Here is an 18,789-nt window from a genome sequence, read left to right as displayed (position 1 = left end):
CCCCAGCTACTCAGACCAGGCCTGCCAACGCTCAGCGTGGTGACCAGGCCAGTCCACTGCATCACGGAGTCCTCTTTCCCCAGCTCTGCAACGCTGCACGAGCCCAGAGCCAAACAGGCTGCACCCTGGGACTGAGTTGCCACCCTCTCTCTAAACCCATATTTCATTCTCCAGGCCAGGATGGGGGGGGGGGAGGAGAGCACTCATACAGAAAAACCATGAGTCTCTGCCATTCTTTGTCAGATATTTATTGAGCTTTGGAGTTACACTGTCAGAGAGGAAAATTAAGGATTATTGAGTCAGGCTTTTATTTATTTATTTATTTATTTTTGCTTTGCGTGTGTGTGTTTACATGTGTGTATAATGCATGCACATATCACATACAACACATAACTGGTTCAGGTTTTTAAGTCTAATCTAATACCCTCCATCTGGAGGTTCAGCCTATTGACCCAGGCCCAGGACTGCTATTATCTCCTATGTCATGGTTCATGGCCCGATAAGAGCTTCTGAGTGGATAAAGGGATGCTCGTGCCATCCACATTGTACTGGCCTCACTGTAAATATGCGTAGACTCTGGCCAGGAGCATGATTCTGTCTCCACCCACTAACTACACAACCCTGGGCAGGGTGGGAGAGCACCTGCCTTGACAAACCACACTAGCACCAAATCTAAAGAGAGATGCAGGGTCGGAGAGATAGTACGGCAGGGAAGGTACTCGCCCTACATGTGGCTGGCCCGGGTTCTACCCCTGGCATCCTATATAGTGCCCTGAGCATGGCGAGGAGTCTGGGTGTGACCCCTAGATACCCCCACAGCAAAACAAAGAAATAAAGGAAGGTGCAGAGCACTTCAGAGAGATACTTGGCAGTAAAACATTAACTCAAGCTACTATAAACATTCTTGAGGAAGGAAAGAAGAGTTTAAATTACAGTATCTCTGCTGAATGAAGACTTGTGGGTTTTTTAATACATATTACAACAACTCAAGAGTATGAAAGCAATGTTGCCCGCTTGACAGGGCAGGGAACTCATGGAAAGTGGCACACTTTCTCACCCGCTGGCCCATGAACTGGAGGCGAGGGGCTGCTTCTCTAAAGCTGGCTGACTCTGTATGCTACCCGGGCTAGCGCTCTGTAAGATCTTCAATGACCTCCTTCATGGAGCCAATTCTGAGCCCAAAGTGAAGTTCATCCCACTGCCTACTGGCAGAGAGAGGACGAACCCTGGATTATTTCATGAATGTGCTAGAAAGGAAGAGGAGGAGATTCCTGCAGCCAACGTCTATGGGAGGATTCTCTCAGGCACCATTCGGTGCCCGACGCAGGGTCTGGAGCCCATGATCAGAAATTCGCTGACTGTCGAGGAGCTCCCGGTCGTGGACACAGACCTGGTGTGCTGCAGCAGGAACGACGCACATGGTACCTGAGCTCTCTCCGCTAGGGGTTTCCACGGAGAGCTCCCGTCCTGAATCGGAGATCAAGACCCCATTGGGAATGGGGAAAACTGTGCAAGTACACCTGGAGACAGAAGCCACGGGCAGCCTGTAAGCAGACATCCAAGGACTTGTCACATTATGGGCCCCCAGCAGCTTCTCATCCTCCCATGCAGAATCGTGTAGAAGAATCTAGACACAGAGGAGAAACGGAGTCACTGGCACATGTTAGGCTTTCCCAGGGAAGCTCACTATTTGCCCATGGCCTGGGAGCAGCATGGGGAAGGCCAACAGCACAGAGTGGCTAGCTCAACCATGGCCATTCCCAGGAGAAGGGGCAGCAGGCGCCCAGACCCTTTCCCCCGAGTCCCCTCCCCTCCTCCCTCCACCCCAGCTGCCCTTCAGGACTCCACCCCACCCTCCCCCAGTCCATTCATTCCCCCAAACAACGACGGTGTCACATACCACACTGCAGTGAAAGAGAGGGTTGCAAGGACCACCACAACAGCCACGGAGCCCAGCCCAATGCCCGCTATCTGCTGCAGCGTGATTGAGGAACCTGCAGGCAGGACAGAAGCAGCTGCTGAGGCGTCCCCGGCACCCATGCAATCACGTGCACCACGGACTCAGCCAGCTCCCTCAAAACCCACAGGTGAGTTTGCACCCATTTTGCTCAACTCCCAAGAACGCCCGGGGTGTTCACAGAGCTCCAAATTGGCACTGAGAATACCCAGCTTCAGGAAATTTCAGGGGTATTCGGGGGCGGGGGAGGGGAGGGGGGAGGTAATTTCTAGAAAGGCAGTGCAAACCCTGAAAAGACAGGGTCAAGATAAAGGCCAATTTACTGAGCCCGCTCAGACAGCTCCCCTTGCAGCTCTTATCCGCCCTCTCTCAACCAGTCACCCTGGGCAGATTCGTATGGGCAGAACCCCTTGGCACCAAGATTCTCACACCATTTGGGTTGGTTTGCTCCAAACTGTTAGCGCTATATAGATCTTATATAACAGATAAATCCTCTCTGTGAGACACAGTCCCCAGTGTGTTTTTCCAACCCATCAGCAAGGATGATGCTGCCCTTCTCTGCTGAGCCGAGAGCAGGGAGGGTAAAATCGGGAACCCGAGGCACAAGGAAAGGACGCCCTAATCTGATACAGCCCAGGGCAACGCAAGGGAGGACTCCTGGCACTCCAGGAACAACACTGGCATTTGAATCACATCTTTAAGTAACTGAATTGAGTGGCAGGAAAGGGCTCCTTGTGATTCACAAACACATCCTGACTCTGGGCCAGCCCCATCCTTAAGCGTCTCTCGGAACCTCTCCGCAAACACTGTGAGAATGGAGAGTGCACGGAGGGCTTTCCCTAGCCCACTTTCCACACGGAGCCTGCCTCGGAAAGCAGCGAGACTCAGCTCACGGCGCCAGGATTCAGAGTCCCGCTGTCCACTCCGGCTGCCCACAGCACTGCGCTTTCCCTGCAGGGGGAGGGTGTGTCGCAACCGGAAGTCAGGGGTATAAGCCTAACCTTTCCCGGACAGACTGACGCTGAAGGGGCCTGGGGCTGGTCAGTTTCCTCTTTCGAAGAATAAACGTCTGTGTGTAAAGGTGTCCCCAGGCCTCCAAGAGCTCTTGGGAGCTGACTCTCTGTGTATAGGGAATAAAAATAACCAAGAATGGAGGTATACTGGAACTGGTGGTGGTGGGTGTGGTGTGGCAACGTGCGTTTGAACAGATGTGAAACTGTATCCCTAAGACACTCAGTCTTAGAGGCCATCGCCTCAATAAAATGGGAGCCTGAAAGACGAAACAAACCCAACAAACCATAAATGTGTGTGAGAAAGTGCGAGCTCATCTGGATTTCACTGCATGATTTGTCTCCACTGTCACTGCTGGAATATTAAATTACTTCCTCCTTCTGTGCGCTCCTTTTCCAGATGCCCCAAGGTATGTGCTTAATCTGCCCCCTGGGTAACCCAGCCCTGCCTTGGAAGCGCTGAAAATAGCAAAATCAAAGATCCAAAGGGGGGTGAGGTCTTTCGAGAGAAAATAGTAGCTTCTGAACTTCCGGAACCGTGGAGACACAGACCATTTATTTTCCTGGCAATGACTGAGCTACACTTGAGAAAAGTCTGAGCCTTTAACTTTTCCATCATCTAGTCTACATTGTCCAATAGGCAGCAGCCCATGAGCCACAATGTGACTATTTAAATCTAAATTAATTGAACTCTATTTAAGATCCTGTTTCTGGGGCTGGAGAGATAGTACAGCCAATATGGCACTTGCTTTGCATGTAGCTGAACTGGGTTCAATCCCCTGCACTCCCCTATGGCCTCCCCCCACCCTCCAGAACTGCCAGGAGTGATTCCTAAGTGCAGAGCCAGGAGTAACCTCTGAGTATCACTGAGTGTGGCCCCCAAAACATAAAAGAATCCATTTCCAGTGCCTATGAGCTATGCGTGGTTATTACCATACTGTATGCATGGTTTATACCATACTGTATGGTCAATACCGTACCATACAGCGCAGCGCAGCTTTGAAATCTTTCCACCACTACAGGAAGTTCTATTGACTGTCACCATTCAGATCTCAGCAGCAGGTCAGGAACAATTTCCTTCTGTTGGGGACTCTAGGAGAGCTGGCACCATCAACAGCAGCCAAGGAGCACACCTTTCGCTAACAAAGCCCTGCAAAACCCATGACCTCAAAAGGGTTGTCAAGGGACTTTCTAGAACAGCATGGAAGGGACTTTCTAGATCAACATGGCTTGTACAGTTTGGCTGCTTTTGGTATTCAGAAGTAAAGGACTTTAATACTTGAAGAAGCCAATGTTCTAAAGTGGGAAGAAGAGCTGTGGTTAAATTAGAAAATAAAATAGAGGAGTGATGTGAATTATAGTTGTTCAGTACAGGAATTATTAATATGGAGAAACAAACCCACGTACATCATACAATGGCAAAGCCTGAAAGCTGGAATCCAGTTTTCGAAGTCTGATTATGAGCATGAGTACTCCGCAACTGTGTGACTTTGGGAAGTTATTTAGCCATCCTGTGCCTCAGTTTCCCCACTAAGGGGTGATTAATACAAGGAAGCAAACAATGGTACATTATAGGGTCATTTTGATAAATGAGCTTAAATGTGTTAGAACAGTATTATTGGGGGGAACCAGTTTTCTGTCTTTTTACTTTTGTTTGTCTGTTTGTTTGATTTTTGTGCCATACTCAACGATGCTCAGGAATTACTCCTGGTTCTGCATTCAGGAATTACTTTTGGTAATGCTTGGGGGACCATTTGGGAAACCAGGGACTCAATCTACGTTGGTTGTGTGAAAGGCAAGTGCCTTACCCACAGTATATACTCTCTCTGCAGTCCCTTTTTTATCTCTATTTATCTCCTGTACCTCAAACTTCTCTCCTCAGGTAAACTGAATTCTATTGTCAGTGTCCACTGTTTTTCTGGTGCTGTTTATTTTTTTTAGTACCAGAGATCATATATGGGACTTCAGACATGCAAAGCATGCACACTACTACAGAGCTATATCTTGGATCCTGAATTATCTTTACTTCTGTCTTCATCGTTTTGTAGCCTTGTATGCTGTACACATAGACAGAATTATCTAATACTTGCCTTTTTTCTCCGAACTTATTTCACTTCACCTCATTTCCTTGACCTCCTTCCATTTTGTTGTGAAGTGCAAACCCCTCATCATCTGAACCACTGAGCACTATTTTCATTGTGCCACACTCTTCTCCAATGCTCTTTTTGATGGTTGCCTCCATAATTTAGCTACTGTCAAGAACACTTCCATACATATCGAGATGGACCTAACTTTTTGTTTGACTCTTTATATATTCCTCAGATAGGTACCCAGAAGTGGGATCTCTGGATCATAGAGTAACTACCTCTATTTTCTTGAGGAAGTTTCATAGTGCTTTCCAAAATAGTTGCACCCATTTCCAAAAGCACCAAAAGCACAGTGCTCAGGATGACTGGGGCCCCACCCATGATTCTCAGGCAATCGGGCTGGTTCATTGCCAGGCCTGAGGATGTGACGCTACCCAAGCCCTACAGTACTAGCATCACCCAAGCTGTGCCGGGGACATCCAGGGCCACACTGATGGTGATTAAAGGCATCTAGGTTGGACCAGGTGATGCTTGAGGCCTGGGGGACCATGTGGTAATCCCTGAGCACCGCTGGTGTGATACCCCCCTCAAAAGAAAAAACCCAAAATATAAATATATAAAGTAAAAGAGAAATTTACAGTAGAGAGAAGTTGGATCTTTCCAGAACTGCTTTTTTTTTCATTAACACTACTCATGTTCTCCTTTGTTAATCAATATTTTCTATTTTTTCCTCTGTGGCTTCATCTTCTCGATATTTTAATCATTATTGAAAATACTGAACTGATGACAATTGCAGACAGTAAGCCAAGTCCTTCATTTTTCTGGATCTGACCTCGACTCATTTATTAAAGAGCAAGTTCTGTGCAGTAAAAGTCTGTATCTAACTTTCCCACAATCCTGTTACCTGCATGACCCACAGGGTAAGTTACATGTTGCCTGTAGTCAGAGAACACTCCTGTCTGCCCATCTCCCTGAGTAACCAGCAACCGTGTACAGCACAGCAAGTACTATGACCTACATGGCTGCTCCCATGTTGGCTGCTGTCGCTTCTACCCAGACACAAAGGCATCCCTGGATGACCCTGCCTAACCATAGCTTCAAAGGAGCGTTGACATGTTGTGAAATCTAACCTCCCTTGGGCCAAAGTTCCATGTTCAATTGTGCATCATGAGTTTTCTATCCTCTCTCTTGTCAAGATGTCTCAAAAATCAGGGAATAAGGATGTGGTTCAGAGGAGTAGGTCACACCTTTCACGTGTGAGGCCCTGGGTTTGATCCCTGACTCTACTAAACAGCAACAACAACAAAAGTGGCTTAATCAATCTTGCTTGAAAACAATATAAATCTTCTAGGATATGCCACATCCATATCAGGAGAATTTAATAGAGGACAATGAACTCTTCCCTGCTTTCAAATAACCCCTCACAAAGTAACAAAACAGAAGCTGAGTTGGAGTTAAGAAAATAGACTTTCTCTTGATCATTCACTCAGAGCAGAGGATCTATCTATTCCCGATATTAGAAGGAAATACTGGAATATCATCTTAACTTATCCTATGTATAAGTTGGGTTTGTGCTTGAGACAGAAATCTAGTGGTAGAAAATTACTAGACAAATGTCTTTTTTGTTTTGTTTTGTTTTGTTTTGTTTGGGGACCACACCTGGTAGTCTCAGAAGCTATTCCTCACTCTACGCTCAGGAGTGACCCCTAGCAGAGCTCGGGGCACCAAGTATAGTGCTAGGAATTCGAACCAGGAACAGCTGGCTGCAACTGAGTGCCTTAAGCCCTGTACTATCTTTCTAGCCAGAACAATGTCTTTTTGTCTGTTGGGTACATGCACTCTGAGAATCTGAGTCTTTTTATTCAAGAGTGCTCATGGTGTGACTTCACAGCTCATGTGCTTACTGAGAAAGTTTACACCTGGCCATTTTAGCTGTGTTTTGCTTTGTTTTTACTTATTTTTTATTATAGTTTAGGTAACATGGTTACATCGTGTTAATGGTTAGGGTTGCTTTTTTCTTTTTGGGCCACACCTGGCAGTGCTGGGTGGGGTTGGGGTGTTACTCCTGGATCTGTGCTCAAGGATCATTCCTGGCAGACTCAGGAGACCATATGGCATACTGGAGATCAAACCCAGGTCAGCTACATGCAAAGGCAAGTGCCTTACCTGCTATACTATTACTACTTACCTGCTATACTATTACTACAGCCTGGTGCGAATATTTATGGCTTAGATGCACAAAGTTATTGCACCTCACCACCGCCAAACTATCCAAAATCGCCCGGCCTGTTCTTATGGTACTCTTCGTCTAGCCCACTCCACCCCATAACAACTATCGGTTCTGTCCGCTTATTTTCTCAAGCCTTGTTTTCACTGGCCAGCGTCTATTCCCTTGCTTTGTTTCTTTATATCCACATGTGAGTCATCAGTATTTGTTGTTTGTCTTCCAGCTCCATTTGCTTAACACAATACCTTCCAGTTCCATCTACATTATACTGAAATGCAAGATTTCTCTTTTCTTACAAGTAATATTCTATTGCGTCTACATACCACAATTTCTTTATCCACCTGATGCTCCACCTGGGTTGTTTCCAATTATTAGCTATAGTGAAGCAGTGAGCATGGGTATGCATATATCTTTCCAGATTAGTATTCCTGGCAGATGCCAAGAAGTAAAACTGCTTGGTCATTTCGTAGCTCTCTTTTCAATATTTTTTTTGGTTTGGAGGCCACACGTGACAGTGCTCAGGGGCTACTCCTGCTCTGTGCTCAGGCATTACTCCTGGAGGTGCTTGGCGGAAGTGCCTTGTGGCACAGAGATCAAACTGCAATGGCCACATGCAAGGTCCAGGCCTTAGACCTTCTGCTATCTTTCTGGACCTCTATTTTCAATTTTCTTAGAAATACCCATACTGTTTTCCAAAGAAGCTGAACCAGGTTATATCCTCACCAACAGTGAATGAGAATTCCTCTTTTGTCCACGGCCATCGCACTCTGCATGTGTCTGATCTCATCTGATCTTAGAAGCTACGCAGGGTTGGGCCTTGTTAGCATTTCACCACACCCCCACCAACATTTTTGATATTGGTTATTCTCACTGTGATGTGAAGTGATATCTTTTTGTCATTTGGATTTGCATTTCCTTAATAACCAGTGAAAGTGAACACTCTTTCAGATGCCCGTTAGCCATCTGTCTGCAGCATCCATTTGTCAGAAAACAGTTCTGGGGGTCAGAATTTCAGGCACATTTTCTCTGAGTCATCTGCTCAGATGAGCCAAGGTGTCAGGTGGGCTGAACTCCACTCTGGAAGAATCCGCTTTCAAGATAATTCAGTTTATGAGCTAAATCTAGCTCCATGCAGCTGTAAGACTAACACCATCTATTTTTACTGGATTGTCAGCTGTGGCTCACTCAACTCTGACGGGCCATCTGCGTTCCTTGATGTGTGGTCCCTTCCATCTTCCAAGCCCACCTGTTATCAGTCAAGGCCCTCTCACATATAAGTTCTCCAGCTTCCCTTGTCTCTAATCTTTAGATCCATATTTAAAGGATGTGAGTCACAATACCCATCAGATAAGGGGTTGATATCAATGGTATATAAAGCACTGGTTGAACTCTACAAAAAGAAAACATCCAACCCCATCAAAAAATGGGGCGAAGAAATGAACAGAAACTTTACCAAGGAAGAAATACGAATGGCCAAAAGGCACATGAAAAAGTGCTCTGCATCACTAATCATCAGAGAGATGCAGATCAAAACAACCATGAGATACCACCTCACACCACAGAGACTGGCACACATCCAAAAGAACAAAAGCAACCGCTGTTGGAGAGGATGTGGGGAGAAAGGGACCCTTCTACACTGCTGGTGGGAATGCCGGCTAGTTCAGCCCTTTTGGAAAACAGTATGGACGATTCTCAGAAAACTAGAGGTTGAGCTCCCATTTGACCCAGCAATACCACTGCTGGGAATATATCCCAGAGAGGCAAAAAAGTACAATCGAAACAACATCTGCACATGTATGTTCATCGCAGCACTGTTTACAATAGCCAGAATCTGGAAAAAACCCGAATGCCCCAAAACGGATGACTGGTTGAGGAAACTTTGGTACATCTATACAATGGAATACTATGCAGCTGTTAGAAAAAAGGAAGTCAAGAATTTTGTAGTTAAGTGGATGGGCATGAAAAGTTTCATGCTGAGTGAAATGAGTCAGAAAGAGAGAGACAGACATAGAAAGACTGCACTCATCTATGGTATATAGAATATCAGAGTGGGAGACTAATACCCAAGAACTGTAGAAATAAGTACCAGGAGGTTGACCCCATGGCTTCGCGGCTGGCCTCACGTTCCGGGGAAAGGGCAACTCAGAGAAGCGATCACCAACTACATTGTAGTCGAAGGCCATGTGGGGGAAGGGAGTTGCGGGCTGAATGAGGGCTAGAGACTGAGCACAGCGGCCACTGAACACCTTTATTGCAAACCACAACAGCTAATTAGAGAGAGAGAACAGAAGGGAATGCCCTGCCACAGTGGCAGGGTGGGGTGGGGGGGAGATGGGATTGGGGAGGGTGGGAGGGACGCCGGGTTTACGGGTGGTGGAGAATGGGCACTGGTGAAGGGATGGGTTCCCGAACTTTGTATGAGGGAAGTATAAGCACAAAAGTGTATAAATCTGTAACTGTACCCTCACGGTGATTCTCTAATTAAAAATAAATAAATTATAAAAAAAAATAAAATAAAAAAATAAAGGATGTGAGTCATTAGGGCGTGTACTACTGGATAATATTCCTATTTGGGGACCATAGTTGCATTTTGTAATTATTTCACAGTGACACCAAGGCCAGGAATTTGTGAAACCATCTTAAAAATCTGTCTACCACAATTATGAAGATTTAAATTGGGAGAGAGAGCCGGGGATGTGGTTCATTGGTAGAACAAACACATATCTTGTACATGTCCTGGATTCTATCCCAGAAGCTTTTTTAAAAAAAAAAAAAAAAGAACCCTTCAAATGAGAGAGAAATGTATGCACAACACATACATATGTCTATATTACATATATATGTACATCTGTATACTTTTTTATGTGACATTTAATTTGTAAAGCACCTGTTGCTTCATTGTTTTTATCAAAATGTACTATTGATTCCCTGTTAATCATTCAACCTAATTCAACAAATTCTGATTAAGTAACTAATGCATGCCACACACTGCTCCAAATCTTCCAATGACCCCCCCCCGCCCATGGTATAAAAGTATCACAAGAGAAGGCAAATGCACCACCTGCTGTAAAGTTGGACAGAATGGGTGAAGAAAGGAAGAGTGGTAACTTCCGTGGGGTAGTAGGGAGGGCGGAAGCTCGGGGAAGAATGACACTTGATTTTTATCCCCCCCAAAGAGGCATGGTTGTAATAAACATAGACTCAATGGTAGGATTTAGGGCAAGGAAGTGGAAGCAGCAGAGTAATTACATGGGCAAAGCCATTAAGGAGAGAAAGCAAAGGCTAAAGGCACAGACAAGTTGGCATATCACTTTGTATGAAGATTGACGGGTGAGACGCTGCTGTCACACAGAGGCTTTAGAAACCAGGCTGAAAGGGAACAGGAGAGCTGTGGAAGAAAATGAGGGGGAATAATAACTTAGGGATAGTTCAGTGGCAGAGCATCTGTCTTGCAGGAATGGCTGGGAGTTCGATCCCCAGCACTGTCCCTCATGCACCGCCGAAGGCACTGCCATGTGTGATCCCTGGTAACACAATGAAGTGGGCGATGATCTCTAGAGCACTGCAGCTAGCATGGATACGCACAACAGCCATCACCACAGAGGGGAGGGAAAGGTGGGAAGGGTCTGCTGTTTCTATTCATAATAATAAACTTAAGAGTTGCCCCAAGGACAGCAGAGACAAGGGCCAGGAAGATTGCTCCACAGTTGGAAGTCTGCCTTATATGCTGGGGGAGAAGGCAGTTGGGATGGAGAAGGGATCACTAAGTCAGTGATGGTTGGAGGGATCGCTCAGGGTGGGAGATGTGTGCTGAAAGTAGACTAAGGACCAAACATGATGGCTTCTCAGTATCTGTAATGCAAACCATGAGTAGAAAGTAGAAAGAAAGAAGGAAGGTGCCTGCCACAGAGGCAGAGGGTGGGATAGAGTGGGGGTAGTGGAAGAAATACTGGGAACATTGGTGGTAGAAAATGCACACGGGTGGCAGGATGGGTGTTCAATCACTGTATGACTGAAAATCATGAACGCTTTGTTACTGTATCTCTCGGTGATTTAATTAAAATTTTTTTTTAAAAAACCCTTAAGAGTTGCTATTTAGAAACAGAAGTCAGGGGCTGGAGCAATAGCACAGCGGGTAGGGCATTTGCCTCGCATGCAGGTGATCCGGGTTCGATTCCCAGCATCCCATATGGTCCCCTGAGCACTGCCAGGGGTAATTCCTGAGTGCAGAGCCAAGAGTGACCCCTGTGCATCACCAGATGTGACCCAAAAAGAAAAAAAAAAAAGAAACAGAAGTCAGACTGGCGGATGGAGGCAAATGATGGGTGGGGGGAGATGGGAGGAACCACTGGTGGAGGGAAGTGGACCCTGGTGAAGGGAGGGTGTTGAAACATTGTATGCCTGGAACCCAATCATGAATAACTTTGTAACTTCACCATGACTAAATAAAAAAAACATTTTTTTTTTTTAAAAAGGCAGAGAGAAAGAAGTAAGAGGGGTAGCAGACAGGCCAGAGTGAGGAGGGAAATACTAAACTCTTGTCTGAGAAATGAACTGGGAGGCCTTTCCCACTGTGCAAGCAATGGAGAGTTTCTCAGGAAACAGACACAAAAGTGAAAAGCACAGCGACCTGCCCGAGATGGGAAAATGTGGCCTGAGCGTGAAAGACGAGGAGTCACCAACAACACAGAAGCTGCCTGCTCACGGCTGAGGAATGCTCCTTGACTGCCTCTTATTATCATTGCAAGACGTGTCCGATGATTTGCTCTGCAACTCGAGAAATCACAGACTTACTCTGCGGCAGGGAGGGGTCTCAGCTATGCCAGAAAGAGGCCACTGAGAGCCAGTTCGGCTACATTCAATTTCAAAGACTCTTAGCAGATCAGTCGCAGGACTCGAGCCAAGGAAGCCTGAGCATCTGCAAGCCCCCTCAAATCCATGGCGCACCCCCTGGTCCTCATCACAGAACTCTTTCAGGGGTTGTGCCAAAAGTAAATGGTATCATTCATCTCAGGGCAAAGGCAAGAACGGGGCTAACGCTTGGCACGAGTGAGCTGGATCAAGTCCAGAACTAATTCAGGTCCCAGTTCTCTTGGAATGACTGCTTCACATGGCAGCCTTCGAGAGTTCTGCAAAGGGAAACTGCCAGAGGGGAGTGCGTGGCAAATTTTGTGCCGAGACAAAAGTTTGCTCCAACTGCTTCTTCGGGACTTCCTCATTTTACTTCTCAGCATAAGACCCTATTCCTTCCAAGAGTTGGAATCCAAAGGTTTGAATTCTCCTTCGATGTTGGTTCTGAAGCCCCGGGGGGAAGGGACACTGCCCCCCAAACCACCTAGACACTTCCACAGCAAAGTCCTTCCTTAACTGAATCCTAGCAGTGACGGCAGCCAGCCCTTTAGGTGTTTGCCAACCATACCAAACAGTTGCTGAAAGAAATGGACTCCGGAAGCTCTTGTTTCGGAGCCTGAAAGGATGCCTGCATGTTGTGACTCTGCTGATCAAAGCAACTCTTTTCTTTGTGAGGACCCCATTCCCCCCTTGGTGTTTAGAGAACAGCCTGGCAGACAATGGCATTCTGAATGACGGAAGGTGTGGTCGCTCAACCCGGAAACAAACTGAGACTGGCCTGTCTGCACTCAGAAAGGTAACCGCACACACCTTTGTTAAGGGAGGCCCTCGCTAGTTTTGCTAAGTGAGTCCAAGAAAGACGCGTAGCATCTTAGCTCGCTTACACATAGAATCCCAAAGAGCTGAACTTGGTCAAGGAGATGAGGCCAGAGAGAAAGCACAGTGGGTAGGACACTTGCCTTCCATGTGGCCAATCCAGGTCGCATCCCTGGCACCCCAAATGATGCTCCAACCACCAACAGGAGTGATTTTGGAGTGCAAAACCAGAAGTAACCCCTGAGCATTGCTGGGTGTGGGTTACTTGGAGACCTTTTGGGATACCTGGGATTGAACCCAGGCGGTCTCGTGCAAAGCAAGCACCCTACTCACCCCATGTGGTCAAATAAACAAGAAAAGAGCAGAAAAGAGAGGGGAGATGGAGAGAGAGAGAAAGAGAGAGAGAGAGAGAGAGAGAGAGAGAGAGAGAGAGAGAGAGTGTGTGTGTGTGTGTGTGTACAGGAGGTAAGATGCTTGCCTTGTACGGATCAATCCCAGGACCTCATGTGGTCCTCAAGGCACTGCCAAGGGTCACTCTGAGCACTACCCACTACCCACCACAAAACAAACCATAATAAATTTAAAAAAAACTCAACTCATAAATGCAGAGAATTGTCAAAGGTTGAGGGGAATGGAGAGATGCTATCAAAAGGCTCAAAATGAGTTAAATTCTGAAGATCTCAGGTACAGTGTGGTAGTCAAAATTACTAATAATACTCTATCGCTGAAAGTTGCCGAGAAAATATATGGCAACTATGTTCACACACACACACACACACACACACACAACTATGTGAAGTGATGAAGGTATCAACTAACCTAATAATGCTAATCATTTCTCAATCTACACCTGTATCAAGTCAACATGTTTTATTGCCTTAAACAGCTCCAGTGTTATAGGGAGAGATGGATAGAGAGGAACAGAGGGAAAAAGAGAGAGTGGGAAAGAAAGAGGGAGACAATGAGGATCAGATGGGCGAGGAGGAGTGTCTTTGCTGCCTGGCAATCTGCAAACCTTGGAAATTCAAGATGGCTGGCAGGCAATGCATCTTGCCCAACTGGAATACAAAGTCTTCTAGCCTTTTTTTTGGTTTTATTTTTAAAAACATTTTTATTTTATTTTATTTTATTGGGTTTTGGTCACATCTGGCACTGCTCAGGAAGTTGCTCCTGGCTCTGGACTCAGGACTCACTCCTGCAGGGCTTGAAGACCTACGAGATGCTCGGGATTGAACCCAGGTGGGCTCATGTAAAGCAAATACCCTACCCACACTACCTGATGTACTGTCTCTCCCGCCCATCTAGCCTTGGAGAAGGTGGCGTGAGCAGATAAAAAATATGGGCAAATAAGATTAGGGAATATGAAGACAAACAAAGGAAGTCTAATTCCCTAGGTCCCTCCCAAACATTTCCTGCTATCTACCCTCTAGTGACAGGGTAAAAAGCCCCTGGCTGTCAAGTGCCCTCCACTGGACCACTCCTTGAAGCCGGGTGGGCCTCACCTCCCCTTCATGCCACTCTGAGATAAGGGACAGGAAGTAAGGGGTTAACCTGACCCGGGGACTAAGAGCAAAATTTCTGGGCTATTGCGAAGATTCAAACCACAAAGAAAAGGTCCGGATTCCAAGGTCATAAACTTGACGGTCTTTCTGGTTTGAGCTGCAAACAAATGGAATTCTTGCAGGTCCAACCCACGGGTTTAAAGACATGTCCTGCCAGGGAAATTCCAAGTCCTGCAAACATGAGCAAGCCCTGAGGGATTTCCCTGCCAGGATCACTGCCATGGGGAGCAGAGGGCTTCGTTGGGCAGAGCTCCTCCCGGCTGCCTTCTGCAGGCAGGGGGTTTATTATTATTATTATTATGTTATTGAATCACCGTGAGATAGTTACAAGCTTTCATGTTTGGGTTACAATCACACAATGATCCAACACCCATCCCTCCACCAGTGCACATTCCCCACCCCCAGTATCCCCGGTATAACTCCCCTTTCCCACCCTCTCCCTGCCTCTAAGGCAGACAATATTCCCCATACTCTCTCTCTACTTTGGGGAATTATGGCTTGCAACACAGATACTGAGAGGTCATCATGTTTGGTCCATTATCTACTTTCGGCACACATCTCCCATCCCGACTGATTCCTCCAGTCATCATTTTCTTAGTGATCCCTTCTCTATTCCATCTGTAGGCAGAGTTTTGAAGGAAGCAAGAGCATGCTCCGAGAGAGAGGAGAAAGGGAGACACAGACAGACAGACAGACAGACAGACAGACAGACAGAGACAGAGAGAGTCAGAGAGACAGAGAAGAAAAGTGCCTGCCACAGAGAAAGGCAGGTGGGAGGTTGGGAGGGAAACTGGAGACATTGGTGGTGGGAAATGTACACTGGTGAAGGGATGGGTGTTGAAACATTGTATACCTGGAATTCTATCATGAACAACTTTGTAACTCTGTATCTCACAGTGATTCAATGCTCCAGCCGAGGCGCCAGGACAGCCTGCCGCACTCTGCAGCCACCCCCAGAAGTTGCCTTTCCTACTCAGCAATACGCTCTCCGCATGATGGGTCCTGTGACCTGCGTATTATCTTTCCTCTTTCCCCGTAAAACTGCTTATTGTGGCTGTTCCGTTTTCCCTTTCGTGCTATATACTGCGGTTTAGGAATGATTGATTTGGCCAGTTAGTCAGGGGTTGCTAAGGGGATCTGAGAAGCACATCTGGTTCTGATAAGGAGGAAGAAACCATCCCCCAGGATTTCTGCTCTCGGGTCTGGATGCAGAAACATCCCCACCTTGGAGCTGGCCTCCGTTTGTGGTGGCCCGGACTGCAATTCCCCTTCCTCGCTGTGTGCTGCTTTCCACACTAGCACATGGTGTGTCGTGTGTGCTCACTCTAAGTGACAAAATGGTGGAAGGAAAGAGATGGCTAGAGCTCTCTGTTGTGGCAGCATGTTTGCGGTGGCTCTTTTCCCTCCAGTACAACCCTGGGGAGGGGGGGGCATTGATCACATAGATTAATTAACCTCCTCTCAATCACATTGATAACTCAGCCATGTGAGCAAGCCCAAAGCCACAGGGAGACCAATGACCTCAGTTCTTATTGACAGGGATCCATCCAAGAGGGGGAGGGAAGAAGAGAAAGGGAGAGAAAGAGAGGGAGAGAGAGGGGAGAGGAGGGAAAGGGAGGGGAGGGAAGGGGAGGCGAGTGGAGAGGGGAAGATGGGAGGCAGGGAGAGAGAGAGAAGAGGGGGGGAGGGGAGGGGAGGGGGATGGGAGAGGAGGGGGGAGGGGAGAGGGAGGGGAGGGAGGGAGAGGGGAGGGAGGGAGAGGGGAGGGGAGGAGAGGGGAGGGGAAGGAGAGGAGAGGGAGGGAGAGGGGAGGGGAGGAGAGGAGAGGGAGAGAGGGGGAGAAAGGAGGGGAAGAGAGAAGAGGAGAGGGGGAGAGGGGGCAGAAAGGAGGGGAAGAGAGGGGAGAAAGGAGGGGAAGAGGAGGGGAGAAAGGAGGGGGAGGGAGAGAGTTGAGGAGAGGAGAGAGAGAGGACGATCGTATGCAAAACAAAGAGTTCCCCTCCTAGTGTGGAGGTCCCTACTCTGGGTTCTGGTGGGTGCCACTCCTGCTCTGACACCACAACTCCCCTCCACACCCCCACCATCCTTCTCAGCAATGGAATTTTTCTTAGGATGAAATGAGATGAAATAAAATAACAACTGTCACCTGTGGCTGAGTCAAAGGAAATCTCATTAACATACACTTGACGCAGACAGACACGTTTAGGACATGGAAAGACAGCACTTGAAGCAGCAATGGGGTTACCTTTCACCCGAGCCCACACAGCACAGGAGACTCTTCTGTCCTATAAAGAAAAACAGCAGCACAGTTAGCCAGGTGACACAGGATGTCAGTTTAAATAAATCTCAGCCTTCCGAGTGCAGAGTGTCAGCTCTGAATCTGGACCCCAAGATCTTAAAGGTATCATCTAGCCCGAACTTCTTCTAACTTAGCCAAATGCTCATGGTCCCTTGAGCCCTGTACAGTAGCAGGAACAGAGTGGCCCTGGGGATTATTGTCTATAGTTTCCAAAGAAGCCTCAGAAAGCACATGCCATGGATAAGGAATAGGAAAGGGATCATTTTCCTTCCCTTACCAGCTCCTAGCCCTGACTGCCTGGACAGCAGAGAGAAGGAATGCTGAGGTCACATGGAGTTCTGAGGCATGCGACAGGAAGGCCGGAAGAGATGGTATGCAACAAGGCTTCACCTATCCAGCTGCTCCTGACCCAGTATGCTCAGCTACCCCAAATACGGCGAAGAAACAGGAAGAAAGCAGCAAGAACACATGTAAGACAAACAAGGGATGGTCTCACTTCTCTATAGTTTACAGAATAATTGGATGAGGAAATGCAAGGTGTTGGGGTGGGGGCCTTGAGGAAATGCAACGTATTGGTCAAGATCACTCTTGATCCCGGAGTAAGGGAGGGAGGACAGGGAAGGAAATAAATTAAGGGGCAAAGTAAGAAGAGGTGGAAGGGAAGTAACAAGGGGACAGTGTCAAAGGGTCGCAGGGACATGGGTGGAGGAGTGGTATAGCCATACATCCAGACCATCGTGTCAACAACACTGAAAGCCAGAGATCCAAAGTGCAACCATAAAACTTAAAAATGTGTCTGTGAATTATGAGCCGGGGGAGAAAGCAGCTTCAATAGAGAAGGGATCAGTAATGGTTGGAGGGTCCCTTCTCCCCCACTGTGATTTTCTGCATATTTGTCCGTTAGGAATGCTGGAACCATGGGACTGAACTCAGCAAAGTATTCCCCCGAGGAAGCTGAACAGGAGGGGTGAAAGATCCTTCTAACGTCATTAGGAAGTTCTCTTTCAAGTGATAACCTTGAGCATTCTGGTTTATGTTTCATTAAAAATTTTAAAATACATATTTACTCGATGGGAGATGTGTGATGAAAGTAGATAAAGGATCATACATGGTAACTACTCAGTATCTGTATTGCAAACCATAATGCCCAAAAGTAGAGAGATAGTAAGAGGGAAATTGTCTGCCACAGAGGCAGGGGGAGAGATGGGATGGGGTGGGGGGAGGGATATTGGGGACATGGGTGGTGGAAAATGTACACTGATGGAGGGATGGATTCAATCATTGTATATTGAAACTCAAACATGAAAGTTTTGTAACTATAGCTCATGGTGATTCAGAAAAAAAAAAGAAGAAGAAGAAAAGAAAAAAAATGTGTCCAGCAAGGAGGCAGATTGGGGATGGGAGGGAACATGGGGAACTGGTAGAGGGAAGGTGACACTGGGAGTTGGACTGATGCTGGAACACGGTACGCCTGAAACTCAGTGATGAATCACCTAGCAAATCACAGTGCCGTAATAAAAAAAATGTTTTTAAAACAAAAATAAGTATAGTGGGAATCCACTGCATCAGTGCACAAACCCATTGGAATGAAACACAGTCCCTTCTCCCCCACTGTGATTTTCTGCATATTTGTCCGTTAGGAATGCTGGAACCATGGGACTGAACTCAACAAAATATTCCCCTGAGGAAGTTGAACAGGAGGGGTGGAAGATCCTTCTAACGTCAATAGGAAGTTCTCTTTCAAGTGATTACCTCGAGCATTCTGATTTGTTTCATTACAATTTTTTTAAATGCATATTTACTCTAAAATTTTCTGGCATAGCCTCTAAATTGCCATAATGTTCCCAACGTGATTAAATTCTGCCTTTGTGAATCCTGTGTGTGCAATGGAAGATAACATGCAAAAATAACCAGATAAAGAATCTTGTGGAAGACCCTGGGTAAGCAAGAGTCTCCCAGTGTAACAGTGGGAATTAGGTC

At 46.8% G+C, this 18,789-nt stretch overlaps 1 protein-coding gene across 1 annotated transcript in view; it reads right to left on the bottom strand.

The window, feature by feature from the left end:
• Positions 1 to 285: 285 nt before the first annotated feature.
• SUSD1 (sushi domain containing 1) overlaps positions 286 to 18,789 on the bottom strand; it is a 143,215-nt gene continuing 124,711 nt past the window's right edge. Inside the window, exons 13-15 of the mRNA XM_055143119.1 lie at positions 16,756 to 16,795; positions 1,901 to 1,994; positions 286 to 1,627 (exon numbers count right to left, since the gene is read on the bottom strand). Of these exons, the coding sequence (XP_054999094.1) occupies position 1,627; positions 1,901 to 1,994; positions 16,756 to 16,795 (135 nt within the window). The 3' untranslated portion in view covers positions 286 to 1,626. The remainder of the gene's footprint in view (positions 1,628 to 1,900; positions 1,995 to 16,755; positions 16,796 to 18,789) is intronic.

This window comes from Sorex araneus, chromosome 1 (assembly GCF_027595985.1).
Source record: "Sorex araneus isolate mSorAra2 chromosome 1, mSorAra2.pri, whole genome shotgun sequence".
NCBI classification, from domain to species: Eukaryota; Metazoa; Chordata; class Mammalia; order Eulipotyphla; family Soricidae; genus Sorex; species Sorex araneus.
The sequence above is the reverse complement of the archived record's forward strand: the minus strand, read 5'-3'. Positions and strand labels throughout refer to the sequence as shown.